General features: G+C 44.8%; 1 protein-coding gene across 7 annotated transcripts in view; it reads right to left on the bottom strand.

Annotated features, from left to right (window-relative positions):
- LOC125454098 (disintegrin and metalloproteinase domain-containing protein 23-like) overlaps nt 1–14,569 on the bottom strand; it is a 153,464-nt gene that overhangs the window by 19,989 nt on the left and 118,906 nt on the right. For 3 of the 7 annotated variants that reach the window (XM_048534440.2, XM_048534442.2, XM_048534443.2), the window contains exons 23-25: nt 14,317–14,485; nt 9,448–9,559; nt 1,843–1,933 (exon numbers count right to left, since the gene is read on the bottom strand). In XM_048534440.2, the coding sequence (XP_048390397.2) occupies nt 1,843–1,933; nt 9,448–9,559; nt 14,317–14,485 (372 nt within the window). Of the gene's footprint in view, nt 1–1,842; nt 1,934–3,062; nt 3,150–9,447; nt 9,560–14,316; nt 14,486–14,569 lie in introns of all 7 variants that reach the window. The other 4 variants (XM_048534444.2, XM_048534439.2, XM_048534441.2 and 1 more) reach the window with 2 other exon arrangements.

Here is a 14,569-nt window from a genome sequence, read left to right as displayed (position 1 = left end):
CAAGGTCCCACTCTACAGCTTAAAGGAAGACAAAGTCGGACAATTAGGTTCTCTGACAAGTTCTCAGATGAACGCAGTGTTTAGCTAAGGTGCCCAAGACAGCCGTACGACTGTGGATATGTGGTGCCAAATCAGTTCTGGTATTTTCTACAGGGAAAGAAAGAAAAAAAAGAGAGAGAGAGAGCGCAAGGGAATGACAGAGTGGAGATGGGAGATGGGGAGATTGAGAGAGAAGAGGAGGGAACAAAAAGGACCAAGGAGAAAGGAGGAGACTGGGTAACAGGAGGTGTAGAAAGAGGGCAACCTCTTTATATGCCAATTTGATACTTCAACAGATCAGGACCGGACTTAATTTTCATTCTTAAAAGTATGCTCCTTGTTGAAGTTTTAACATGTACTAACTACCTGAGCAGGACCCAACTCAACTAATTAGAAATTTTTTTAAAAGGTGTTCATCAGTTCACTGTTAACGTGGATTCAGTAATAAATGAAAACATTTGTTAATAGAGCTAAAGCCTAGAGGATCCACGTGCTAACAGTGTTGGAATGTACACAATCACAGGCCTGGTGCAGGCAAAAATCTCCAAGTACTGATTCACCAGCATCATGACACCCTCAGAATTGGAGGTATAGTTCCTTAAATGAAGACGGGGAGACCTACTTCCACACATGCCCTGGTCTGCTGTAATAATTTATCCCTGGCAACTAACTAGCTAGAAAGAGCACTCTTCTTACTAAATCTAAAATAACAAACACAATTGCCACCATGACCATTTTGTAGCCCTCAGTGGGAATTTGCAAGTGTAGGAGGATTGGCCAAGATTTATATTTGGGTCTAGTTTGCAAGCTGCTGCAAACCGATTGGAAGTGTAGCCATTTTGACAGAAGCAACTGTTGTAGGGCTGGACCAGTGTTTCTTTTTGGCCGCCACTTCAATTGGCCGGATAGCCCAACTGGTGATTGCATTCCTCTCATCCACCATCAGTTGATGGAATTAATTCGAAGCAAATAAAATCGAGTCAGCAAGTTACCACCAAATTGGTCCCATCTTGGTCTGCAATTTTATTTCTCTGTTCTGCCGTTTGAGCGCCAGCTTTATAAAAGTGAGTGCCAAACGAGCAGACATCTTTTGCGGTGATGCCAACCCCTCTCTGATGCAACTTCTGCACCCAGTGATCACACTGCAATTACAACTGAGAGGGGAGACCGAAAGTTGGATTTGAATCTAGATCAAAAAGGTGAAAGGCAGAGCTTTGCCCCGTGCCCCCAGTTCATCCACCTTCCTCATGTAAATACAGCCTGAGTGATTCGAAGGAGGTCATCTGGATAACTGCAATGGTACAGATCAATTTTAGGGCATCCTATTTGTATCGACTGTGTGCATGTTCCTCAATGCTTCGTTTACATTGAAGCTAGCTACTTGACTCAAGTTTAAGAGAGGGTTTGAAATCCATGATATTTTAGCAATAGACTCGAACTTGTCAAGTAGGCTTCATTGAAGGGTCAGAACTGGCTTTAGAGAATCTTATTAGGCCTTCACCGTTTAAAAGCAGAATAAGAGAGACTTCTCAAATAGTATGTAACATCTCTGCTCTTTTTTTTGTGTCTTTTCCCCAATTCTTTTCTCTCTCATGCCCCACATGTCCCAGAAAGGAGAGGGTTTCAACACTACATGAGCAAAACCACAGAACACAGACACAGTCAAATCACATGACGCAGAAATACAATCGACCACACTGACACAAAGCCATTAAGACAACACACAGAAAGGCCTCAGATGCATACATATACCTCACACACTGGCACCAATACCAAAACTCTGAGACCGAGAAGGATGCTTACTCTATTCCCCACCCTGTTCCTCCAAATATCACCCCCAGAGCCAGAATGGTCCCTGCCACTGCACCTATCAGCCTGTTAGTGGCCAAGCTCACTGTGTAAAGGGAAAAATAAGGTATACTTTAAAGCAACACAGTCAACAGATAAACTCCATACAGACAAGCCAAAAATAAAGGCTACATTTTCTTTAAAACAAAACTAGTTTTTTCATTCAAACACAAATGTGTTTTTCTTGTTTTTAATGTAGATTATTAAAAAATAAATTAATACTAACCTCCTTTGAAAGAAAATTAACTGACTAAATACAACATGCGTGTAATTAACTGGGTTTCCTAAGAATGTTTTACTCCTGCTGAGTTTTTCTTAAAAAAGCTGTATGGAAAGAAAGCATTTTACAGAGACAAGTCCGCAGCTTAAATTTCTTCCACTGCGCTTTGAAGTACTATCCCAAACGACAAATTCACAGAAAGGAATTTAACTTGAGCTTGCTTACAACTAGGTGTTGTAACTCTAGGATAGAGGAGAGTCAGAGAATGGCTGAGCCCAAGCGAAGGTGAAAGTGAACAGGCAGCACACAAGACCTGCAGATAAATGTCATTTCAGAAAGAAAGAATAAAAATAATGAGTGGAGTCTATGACTTCTACTGATCAAACCCAGAAGTGTCACAGAAATATGTGTCAATGGGAACAACTGAAAATGCATGAAGACACTCAGAAAATAAAAATATGAATTGAATGGCATTTAGTGTTTCAAAGAATGACATGCGGTGATTCTTCTTCCACATCCTTTTTGTTCTCAGAAACATCACAAAGTTCAACCCAATAACCAGGATAACCCAATAAACCCATTCAGCTGCCACTTTTGGCATGAATCTCTTTGTTCCATTTTAAAGTGGCTCTTGCGTTGTGTTTAGTCATGTTGGGCTGAGGCCTTTTTTGTTATTTGTTGACTCCCAGTTTTACCACCTAACAGGTTCACCTTCACCTCAAGTCAATCATCTCATGGATCTTTCCAGGGTAAAGTTCCTACTGCTCTAATCTGTCAATGTTCCTCAAACGCACACTTTGGATGCCTTCAACCTCAAGACGGCCTCACCACCTCCTCCAAAACCATGCCAGTTCAAATAATTGAGAAGTAATAGTGACCACAAAATAACCAGCCTGTTATATAAGCCCACTCTCTCCACCCATGTCTTGCACAGAAGGGAATCTGCCGTCCTTACCTGATCTGGGTTATGTGTGACTCCAAACCCACAGCAATGGCTGTTGGCTGCCTTCTGGAGTGGCCCGGCAAGTCCCTCAATTGTACTCTAAAGAAAATATGCACCATCAAGGTTTAGGGCAATTAGGGACAGGCGATAATCCATCAACGCAGGCTGGCTTCAAGCTTACGTTCCAGAGCTTGGGAGCGCAGTGTGCAATAACAGGGGAAAGGACAATTTAGCCTCTAGGGCGCTGGGGCTAGTGAATATCTACAATTCAGCCCCACTCCTTTAGGGATTTTCCTCTGCTCTCAGTACCACGTTCTCCAGACGAAGGTGTCCAGCTGCTAAGTCACATCTCACATCGTATGGTGAGCGGGATCATTCCACTACAAGGAAGGGCTTCCCATCTGACTGATGTCCAAAGAGCAAGTTGAAAGAAAATTCTCAATATCATGACATCCTCCTGCTGAGTCAAGCTATTTGCCATCCTGACTTGGAAATACATCGCTGTTCCTGCATGGTCATTGGGTCAAAGCCTTGGAACTCCCTTCCTAAGGGCAGTGTGGGTGGACCTGTACACTGAGGACTGCAGCAGTTCAGAAATGCAGATCGCCACACCTGTCTCCTGGATAGTTATGGATGGGAAATGAATGCTGGCCCAATCAATGATGCCCACATCCTATGAACAACTGAGAAATGCTATCCCTTATCAATGTGTTTCCTGTAGCATTCTGTGTGTGTGTGTGTGTGTGTGTGTGCTTGTGTGTGTGTGTGTGTGTGCTTGTGTGTGTGTGTGTGTGTGTGTGTGCGCACATGTGCGTGTGTGTGCGAGCACATGCGATATGCAAGGTCCACTCCGGATATCTGGATAACTAAAAGCAGATGTTCTTATGTAGAGTAACACCTATTAACATTATCCCAAATTAAGACATTTAGATATTTTCCTTTATTAGGATGTGGATGTCACTGTCTCAGCCAGTACTTGTCGCCAAACCCTAACTGCGCTTGAACCATTATAGAGGGCAGTTAAGAGTGAACCACATGGTTTGGATTTCAAGTCGTGTGAAGACCAGGCCAGATAAGGATGGCAGATTTCCATCCCTAAAAGGTTCATGCAAACTAAATGGTGTTTTCATGGTTGATGAGTATTGTGTTGGTCACCAGATTAAGGTTATATTCCACATCAACGGGCCTTAAATTCAATGGTGGGATTTGAACCCATGTCACCAGAGAATGAGCCTGGTCTTTATGGATTATTAGTCCACTATGCTATGATGTCCCCATCCATGGCCTGCTCCCCTATCCAGTGTGCCACCCAAGCTCTGCCCTGCCTGGATGCTGCAGAAATACACAGCACTGCACGAGCTCTATCACTCACCCAGAATTCTGCCTCTGGCACTCCTGACAGGTCAGTGACAAAGCAGCATCAAATCAAACTTATTTACAGCAACCTGCCCCCTTCTCTCCCTCTGGTCCAGCCCACCTAGCAAACGAGTATGACTCACAGGTCTGGCTCCCCTCCCAGGGTTTTCTTGGATGTGGCCTCTACTTTGGTCTGCAACCTTCATAGAAATGTGACAAATTAGGAGTAGGCTATTTTGTCCTTGGAGCCTGGTTTACCATTAACATGACCCTGATTGATCATCCAACTTAGCCCCTGTTCCTGCTTTCTCCTTGTTCTTCCACATTCTTTCTTTCTTCCATAGGCTCACCACTCTCTAGGTGAAGAAATTGCCCCTCAGCTTAATCCTAAACAGTATTCATATCCTTAGACTGTAACCCCTTTTTTCTGGATTCCTCGGTCATCAGGAACATCCTTCCTGCATTTATCCTGGCAGGAATCATAGAAACACAGTTCGGGTGCCATTTGGCCCACATTGCCTGTGCTGGTTATTTGAAACACCTTTAAAATTAGCCATTGCTGTGTGTGACGGAGATGTCACACTGTCAATAGCTTTTCTTTACAATGTACCAATGGCTAGCCGTAATTCTATGTGATTAATCATAGCACAGTAGGTCATAGAAAAAAAAACACAAGAAGAAACTGCTCGGCAACAATTTTTAACAGAAGCCTCCTTTTTAAATTCTGAACATAAAAACAAACAGTTGAAGGAGGCCATTCAGCATCTGTACTGGATTGTGGAAGTTTAGAGTGCAGACTCTCTTTAAGGTTGATAGCACTGCTCTGTTACGAAACCCAGATTTGTCTGGATTCAGGCTCTAATGCAGACACCATGTGTCTGTAGCCCCAGGAGTCCTGGCCTATGCTCAGAGCAGTGGCATCACAGGCTGCACAAGCTTGGTGCCATATTTTAAACATTTAAAGGGCCCATACATCCATGTCATCAGGAGCGTGCCCGTGGGGTTGTGGAGTGCACAAAAAAGGACCAGGAATTGACAACGGGGCCCAAGATGACCAGAAAAGTTAAGGCAACAGACAGGTTTGTGGAGCAGCAACTACATCCCCAGTAGGGTGCTGCTGCAGTATGTTTCAGACTCAGAGAAGTACTGGGAGCTTATAGGTGAAGCTTTGTCTTCAGATCAGGGTTCAGGAAAAGCCATGGGACTCAGAAGAAGGCTATGCACTATCACTAGGTGCTGAGAGTGGGGTGAAGGAAGTCCACAAGCAGTGATTAGATTAGTGCAGTAGAGAAAGACTAGAACTTGGTGAAACCCAAGGGCAGTGCCGGCTTGGTGAAACTAGTTGAATTATGCCTGTAAGTAGGTACTGGACCGCAGTTTCCATACCCAAGCATAGAGAATCCCAGGAAAGGAGATTAAACCACAAGGACACGGGGAAATCACTGAGGCTGCCTGTGATAGATTGGTTTTGGAGGTTTGTTAAAAGGCTAGTTCTTTGCAAATGAAGAGTCATCTGGACTGGAGACAATGTTTCAACGAGATATGGTGACCCATCAACATCTGGGGGATTGCTGAGAAATCAGTTGCATCTGTCCTGACTCTATTTGATGAGGTCTGTGAGGACCACAGTTTGACTGTGATCCATACTTAACACATATCTGGGTGTTAAAATACAAATTATGCATGCTGTAACTTTGTATAGTAAAGGGTATTTTGCTTGAACTGTATAATCTAGTGGCTTTATTCTGTTAGTAGGTATCTGAAATCTCAAACGTTATCTACTTAATAAGAAACTTACTGGTCACTAGGCAGATAGCAAATTAAGTAGGTTAAAAAGGCAAGGGAAAGTTAGAATGAAAGTATAGATTGAGAGATGTTTCCATACGTTGGTCCCATTTAATTACTGTTCCTTCCCTCAGACTAAAGGTTTAAAGGTGAGACGGAAAAGGTTTAAAAGTGATCTCAGGGGCAACTTTTTCACACAGAGGTAGTGTGTGTATGGATTGAGTTGCCAGAGGAGACAGTGGGAGAGGAGTACAATAACAACATTTAAAAGGCATCTACATAAACAGGTAGGATTCAGAGGGAGATGGGCCAAATACTGGCAAATGAAACGAGATTTATTTAGGATATCTGGTCAGCACGACAAGTTGGACTGAAGGGTCCGTTTCTGTGCTGCACAACTCTATGATTCCAGGCCATCATGACTTCAGCTGCATGTAAGCTGAATCAACGTAAAACAAGATAGTATCAGGGACCAAAGCTGTGCAATTCAGGGAATCCAATATTGCACTGAGAATATTGTAAAGAGAAAACGATGAATCGTTACATTGGCCAAATGTTAACATTTAAACTTTGCATGCTTAGCAAAGGGGCTTTATGGCGCAGTGGGTAATGTCCCTGCATCTCAGCCAGAAGTTCTGGATATGAGCCAGGGCTTGTTAACCAAGGAGGTTGTGTTCATAACATGGCCAAACAGGCTCATTATTAACCTGTAAATCCTTCCAACTCTCCTCATCCCACTGACACTAACCGTAGCCAGTGACAGCAACAGAGATTCCTGCTTAGCCTGCGATGATAGCCTAGACCATCACTACCATGCACATGTATCCTGCTGTAGCCATTTGAGCTCCACGGATTGTTGGTCTGGCTAAGATTGGCTCGATTCCATTGTGATTTGAGGATCCACCTTCCCCCACTCCCTTCCCCCCAGGAGTTGGAGGCTGAACTGAAGACATTGTTTAGTAAGGAACATTGATTCTTAAATCATTATTAAGAGGCAGAGTAGCTCTCTTTGCTTGATGCATAGGATGGAGCACTCGGTTAGAAAGTACATTCAGCAGTGCCAGGCACTCAAACCAAGTTACGGAGCCACAATCCCTAGCTGTAAGAACTGAATACTGTTTAATCTGATTAAATACTACATTAAACCGAAAGGACTGCGGATGTTGGAAATAGCCGATTAACTTTTCTTCTGAGCTCAGAACTGAATTTAAACTGAGCAGCTAAAATCTGCAGGGGTCAATCACTGCGTTGTTGGAAGTACTATTCTTCATGTATAGCTAATAAAACAGTCACATTGAAATGAATTATTTCTGGGAGTAAATTGAATGAAATAAGGCTTTGAATCCAAATACACAGAAGATTGCTTTATCCGCTATTGCAATGACCCGGTTGAGATCTATTGAATTTGGGGGCTCACTAATCTACTCCTTGCCCTGAAGTTGAAATAGATTTGTTTGGTCAAAGCAGCAGGAACTGGACACTGCTTTTGTAAAGATCGTTTTGGGTTGGGCTACAAAATAACATACATGAAAATAAAACGGGGTTTACAAGAAGACTTACTTCAGCGACTCAGATTTAAAAGCAGATGTCTAATGTAAAGTAGCAGGAGGAATCTATCAATAGAATTTGTTTGACCCCAGTGGCTTCCACTGAAAGGGCATGTGGGGCTGGTTCATCATCATTCCTTTACATAGGTTTCTCATCTGTCAAGATGTGGGCAGTGGGGCAAGGAAGATGTCCATTTCAGGGATCCAGTGTTACATCAATCACACCTTAGCTGGACAGGTCACTTCCTTTTAACATGTGATAACAATGGACATTAGACCGAATAGAGAACAGCAGCCCTCTACTGAACCAGTGTGACCACCTATACCCATTACCTGGGTCAATTCTCTGATGGCAACCACTGGACCAACCTAGGGATTGTATCCAATTCTATGGACATCCCCCGTGCACAATTCAGTAAAGACTGTCAATATATACCACACATGTAGGGTCCTGTCTCCAGGCACAAGGAGATGTTTGGATTTGCCCCCAGCTCAGCGTGTCACCCAGTGACTACTCTACCTTATGGCAAACAAATTGACTTGTTCAGGACTATCATTCCTGCCATTGCTGGTGTGAGACATATACCTATCACAGTAGCTGCTGTATCTTGTATAGCAACACAATGTGAAACTGTAGTATAAAAGGGAAAGATGATGTTATTCGATGTGATCATGGGCAAAAACATGTTATTCGACATGTTATTTTTATTTAGTGCCCCAACCCATTGGGTCCTGGTTCAATCCCCAAGCATTTACCTTCAATGAACCAGTCCACTTAAACTTTTGTGAAGCTCAATGTTCTAAACTCTCCTCATTCAACGTCTCTGCCTCTCGTGCCCTCCTTTTTGTTCACTACCCTAACTCCTATCTACCTTCTAATCCATTTCTGATGGCCAGCCACAATGTTGCGAAGGCTGAACTTCTCCAATCAGCTGCAAGTGAAATAAGATGCCTCAGTCCATTCCATCCCCTCCCTCCCCAACACCCTGGCAGTTTGCCTCTATCTTCACCACGTCCCTCCAAACCAACCCACCCCAATTCCCCACTACACCCCACCTTCCAAAGCCTCAGGATTGTGCCTCTCCTCAGCTTGTCCCAGTTTTCTAAACTCCCCTTTCTTGTGTCTGCCAAACCCTAAGCTCTGGGAGACAGAAGTGCAATGGAGATTTCTGAACTGCTGGGCCAAGTCAATGCTTCCCTTCGTTGCGTGCTTTCTTTCCCACTGCCAATGAATGAGGCTATGGAGAGGCCAGGTTCAGGCCATCTAACTCCACCATAGAGAGTTCAGCCTCTGGCACAGATGAGGGAGACAGTGGGAGGGCAGCGGTCAACTGGGTGGAGAACTGTGTCAGACATCCCCCTCTGCCTCCCTTCCACCCTCCCCAGACAACAGGGCAGAGAACAACGATGGTAGCAGTCACTCAGCAGACCCTCAAAGAACCAAGGTGTATGGGCACTAAATGATAGAGGGAGCAGAAGACACAGAATGGTGCATTGAAAGTAAGAAAGAAATGCCAAAGAAACGTGGGCAGCGACCATGTCTCCTCCCAAAGCTGCTCTGCCTTTCCCACCCTCTCAAGTTCCGATCTGTGAAAGTGCCGAGTTGGAAATTCCGCGCACCCCCCTCCTGCGACAAATAAATGCAACAAGAAAAGGCAGAGAACACTGAGAACATTGCAGGAAGTGGCTGTGAGTGAAATTAAACAAACCCTTGGGGCCTTCCGGTGGCGGCTTTGCCTCATCACGTTTGGGGTCATACATGCTGCAGTCTGTTCCAGCCCAGGTACCCTCACAGATGCAGGTCGCTTCGTTACTGCAAAGCTGCAACAGATCGGAGTAAAATCAGCAGCAAATCTGTGCCCGCAACACACACACAATCCTAGCACCCACAAGGGCTCCTACCAATTTTCATACATGCGCAACAGAAAGCATCCTATCTGGATGCATCACAGTATAGTACGGCAACTGCTCTTCTTGAGACCGCAAGAAACTACAGAGAGTTGTAAACACAACGCAGTCCATCACGCAAACCAGTCTGCCATCCATTGACTCCATCTGTATTTCCTGCTGTCTTGGGAAATCGACAAACACAATCAAAGAACCCTCCTAGCCCAGGTATAGCAGCTTTGGGGCAGCACGGTGGCTCAGTGGTTAGCACTGCAGCCTCACAGCACCAGGGACCTGGGTTCGATTCCAAGACACTATCTCTCCTTATCACAGTAATTGACTCTTTAATTAATAGTGCTACACAAACACACTTTACACACCCTCCTCTGTCTCACCTCAAGATCCTATACCCCTGAATGTTGGGTGCCAGTCCAGCCCTTCCCTCAAGCATATTTCTGTGATGGCAACTATAGCATACTTACAAACATCAATCCATGTCATTAACTCAAACTTATCTATTACCTTCCTAAAGTAAAGACCATATGGCCTAGGCTTACTCTCTTGACACTCAACATAGCTGAATCTCACTGTGACTTGCGTTCTTTGCTGCAGCATGTAGTGTCTCTGTTTCATTGACAGTCGGTGTTACCTTCACCTGCCAGACTTGTCTAAACTCTTCCCAACAGTAGCAGCAAACCCTACCAGCAAGGATGTCAGCCCAATGTGGTTCAGGTAAGGACCGTCCCATTTGTACATGTCCCACATTCCCCTAAAACAGTCCCAGTGACCCAGGAATCTGAAACCCTCCCATTTGCACCAAATCTTGAGCCACGCATTCATCTGACCTATTCTCCCATTTCTAAACTTGCTAGAACATGGCACCAGGAGTAATCCAGAGATTACAACCATTGAGGTCCTGCTTTTTAATCTACTAGCCTAGCTCCTTGAATTTTTGATGCAAACCTCATTCCTCACTTTGCCCATGAAAATATTTTTTCCCAGGAGAGGCCAACTTGCATCCCATGCCTGATGGCTGTTCTGTAAGATTCTCTCACGGGGGCAGCCAAATAAGGACAGTGGATTCTGAGGAACAGCTTTGGGAATGGAGGTCAGCCTCACTGGGGCAGGTGGAGGCTGCATTGCCAGAGAGGAGAACTTGAGAACTTCAGAGGTGCCCTCTGAGCCCTGCAACAATGTTAAAAATTCTGCAGGTCAAAGCCTGCAGGCTCCTTGGGGGAAAATGGGGAGGTGAAAGGTGGATATACACCTGCTGGGAATGTCTAGGCACAAGCGTAGCCTTTAGTTGCCCACAACACCTTCAAGGGAGCATGGTGATGGCAAATCACCCTGCCACCAAGGGTGTCCCTGTCAGACCGGGCACTCAGTGAGCACCCATTACCCATCCCCCTAATCGTCGACAATAACTGGTTACACACTGCTGCCAGGCCGCTAGCCTGGTTCTCCCAGCTTTGGAGATGGCACTGCATCAGATCACCAACCTACTGTCAAAATGTCTCTCTACCCTCCTGATCCTACCTCCACAGGTCTTGTAAGACTCTGTCCCTTTTATTAAAAAACGGGTCAAATTTACTGTTAATTTATTCACAGGATGTGGGCATCGCTGGCTAGGCCAGCATTTATTGCCCATCCCTAATTACCCAGAGGGCATGTAAGAATAACCACTTTGCTGTGGGTCTGGAGTCACTTGTAGGCCAGACCAGGTGAGGATGGCACTTTCCTTCTCTAAATGACATCAGTGAAGCAGATTTTCTTTTTCTTCTCCCCCGACTATTAATTTATGGTCAACATTAGATTCTTAATTCCAGATTTTTATTGAATTCAAATTCCACCATCTGCTATGGCTCCCAGAACATTACCTGGATCTCTGGATTAACAACCGTAGGGTGACCTGTATCCGCAGCCCATGCCTGCTTACAAGACGGCAGACTGAAGCTAAGCAAGACTAAGCAACCTGTGCACCCAGTAAAATACCTCTGAAGAGAACGGCTAGAACATCAGTAAAAAAAAATGCTGTATGTTCCCATCTGAGACAGTTCTGATAAAAGGAGGCCTTACAACAGATAAATGACCAATTCCAGCTTTCTTAATGAAAGGATGATTGCCCCAGTAAATAAATAACATCGGGTGCTAGATTAGGTCCTTAAGCAGCTGCAAGGATAGCAGCTAAAGTTATTTTGTAGCAAATAGTTGCTCTTTGAAGCTACCAGTGATATTAAATCACTTCCGGCTAAAAATGCTCTAATCACAGAAGCTGGTTTCAGGACATAACCAGAAAATAATACAAGCCTCAAAAAACATTTAAGCTGAGATGTGAAGGTTAACTAGCTTTAGCAGATGCCTCCCCTTATGCCCTGAACAAGATAGATTGCTCACAGCCCATAAATTACAAAATGCTGAAAGCAGAAGTAGTCATATAGCGTTACACTTATATTTAGCTTTATAACAGAAACCAACTTTACAGCAATTAGTTAAAACTAACTAAATTTTTATTTTTACATTATGTAATTGGGATAGTGTGAAGATAAAGGAGTAACTGAATGTGATAAAAGACAGCACCAAAATACAATGGGCAATAGAATCTGCGCTGTACTTACAGATAAACAAGCCTGAGAAAGACCCGAAGGAGTAGAAGCTTTTGGAATGCGAATGAACAGGATGCATAGAAAAATCCCCAGGCCTAGAGATTACAATGTCTAGCTAATACCAGAAGATCATGGGAACCCGGAGCTCTCCACAGAAGTGCCCACTGTTGATTAGGTGTCCCACAGGATTGGGTGTTTGGATTAGAGGGAAAGATACTAAATACATTGCATTTGATTACTGTAATGTACAAAAATGCTGCATTTCTTTGTAAAGCAGAGGATGTGCCATTGATCTATCTTATGAAGCCACATTCAGGGAAGGTCCCTTGGCCCTCTCCCTGCATAAACCAGTTTCTGCTCAAATAAACATTTTCCACTTGCCTGAATCCTGCCAGCCTCCTGAGGCTTTGTCCTGTGTCGGGAAAAACGGTCCTACAACAGTCCAGCAATAATACCACTGGACCATTGCCTCCCACGGGCAATGTTAAAAGGAAGCCACAAAGCAGACTTTAATTACACTGCCTCCAAAGAGAGGTATCATGAACAAAAAGGATGGGCAACGCTTATAATTCCCTGGAGATGCCTTTCTGTGAGATCTATTCCCAGCTCTGGGACCACATAGACTGCTCAGTGTCAAGATGAACATTTGCAAACAATGAGAATCGTCTCAGCCACTAATGCCTCAAACTTTACGAATCCACGACTGGAAGGATTATTCCACACTTTGCAGAAATGTAGCCCTGACATCTCTCCGTCAAATTCAGGTGCTCCGAATTCTCAGTGACTCCTTCAATCAACTACCAGCTGATTACTTTTCAGAAAGGCGGGGAGGGGAATCTCCTTTGAGAAACTGGGCAGAACAAATGCAAGGGCCAGGGAGGAGTACATCAGCAAAGCAAAAAGGGGGAAGCAGGATTGGAGGAAGAAAGCAAAAGAAGGCAACAGGAAGTACAGCTTGAGAGACAGCGAACCTGGGCAAGGAAATGAAGAAAAATCCATTCAAACCCCTCCACGCCCGTGCCCAACACCAGACACTCTCCTTCCACCAACGTGCACTCTTCCACCTTCCTAACTCCCTGAGGGCATGTTCTACATCACATCTCTCGGTCGCTAAAGATAAATCACATGATTGGCTATCTCCCTTTACATCCTACAAAGTGCAATTACAGAAGCTTAGAGCACAGAACATGCCTCTGCCAATTATTTAAACGACCAATCTAATTGGTCCTAAATCTTGTGCTCTTCGCAGAATGGTTATGATGCAGAAGGAGGCCATTCAGCCATTCAAACTAGCAGCAGCTCTATTATCTACTGCCAATCTTCTGCCTATTCCCCATACCTCCGCATACCTTTACCATCTGATAAATCATCCATTGCCCTCTTAAATCCAATTCCCTCTTTCCTCATTTCCCCCCCCCCCCCCCCCCACTGTGGACCACTCCTGTTAAACCTGCTCCCTTTTCTCCTAATCTCTCCATGTCCCACTGCCTTCTTTCCTTCCCCTGGCAAGACATATAAACCCCTCCTGCACCCTGCCACTGGGGAGATAAATCTGCACTGAAGCAGGCACCTCTTCGCTTCGTATGACCCGCCGATCCCAATCTCAAGGCACAAATCCAGAATATCCCACATTTGCCCAGAGTTTCCTTCCACCTCCCGACATTCCAAAGCACTTCACAGCCAATGTGAAGAACTTGTTGAAGTGCCGGCATTGTTTTATAACATAATGCAGTGCGGCAGCACATTGCAATAGCGTGGCATGAACCGCACTGCAGCATCGATAATCTGAGGTTTTTGTTTCAGGTAATGTTGCTTGAGGGCTGGGTGCTGTCAAGAAGTCACCAGCTCTTCCTCACAAATAGCACCTCCCCCGAGCTGAGAGAGCATGCAGGGCCATTCTAGCTGCACCCGGGTATCAGCATACATTACATGCTGCTGAGACCCTAAGACCTATGAACGCAAGAGTCAAAAGGACTACCAACCGAGCCACTCCTGACAACTGAGTGCCCACCCCTCTTCTGGAAGAGTCACGTTGTCTCTGAGTCCGACAGGAATACATTCAGCCATGCAATGCACTCACGTACTCACCCCATGGCCGGAGCATATCTTGGTCGCCGATCCACTGGGACAGCTACTGATGTTGAAGGAATGAATGGGCTGGCACCTGCGATCCATGCACATCATGGATGGCCCACAGGGCGTTCCATCCTCGACATATCCCAGGTCTGTCCCGTCATCCATAATAACGTGACTGCCGCTGAAGGAAAAGGAGCAATGGGATGGTGAAAGAGTTCAAAACCCACCCAGTGAATGCAGAATACAGGAATTCAACGGCAGAAAT

This window comes from Stegostoma tigrinum, chromosome 7 (assembly GCF_030684315.1).
Source record: "Stegostoma tigrinum isolate sSteTig4 chromosome 7, sSteTig4.hap1, whole genome shotgun sequence".
Lineage (NCBI taxonomy): Eukaryota > Metazoa > Chordata > Chondrichthyes > Orectolobiformes > Stegostomatidae > Stegostoma > Stegostoma tigrinum.
This window is presented reverse-complemented; position numbering and strand designations above follow the sequence as displayed.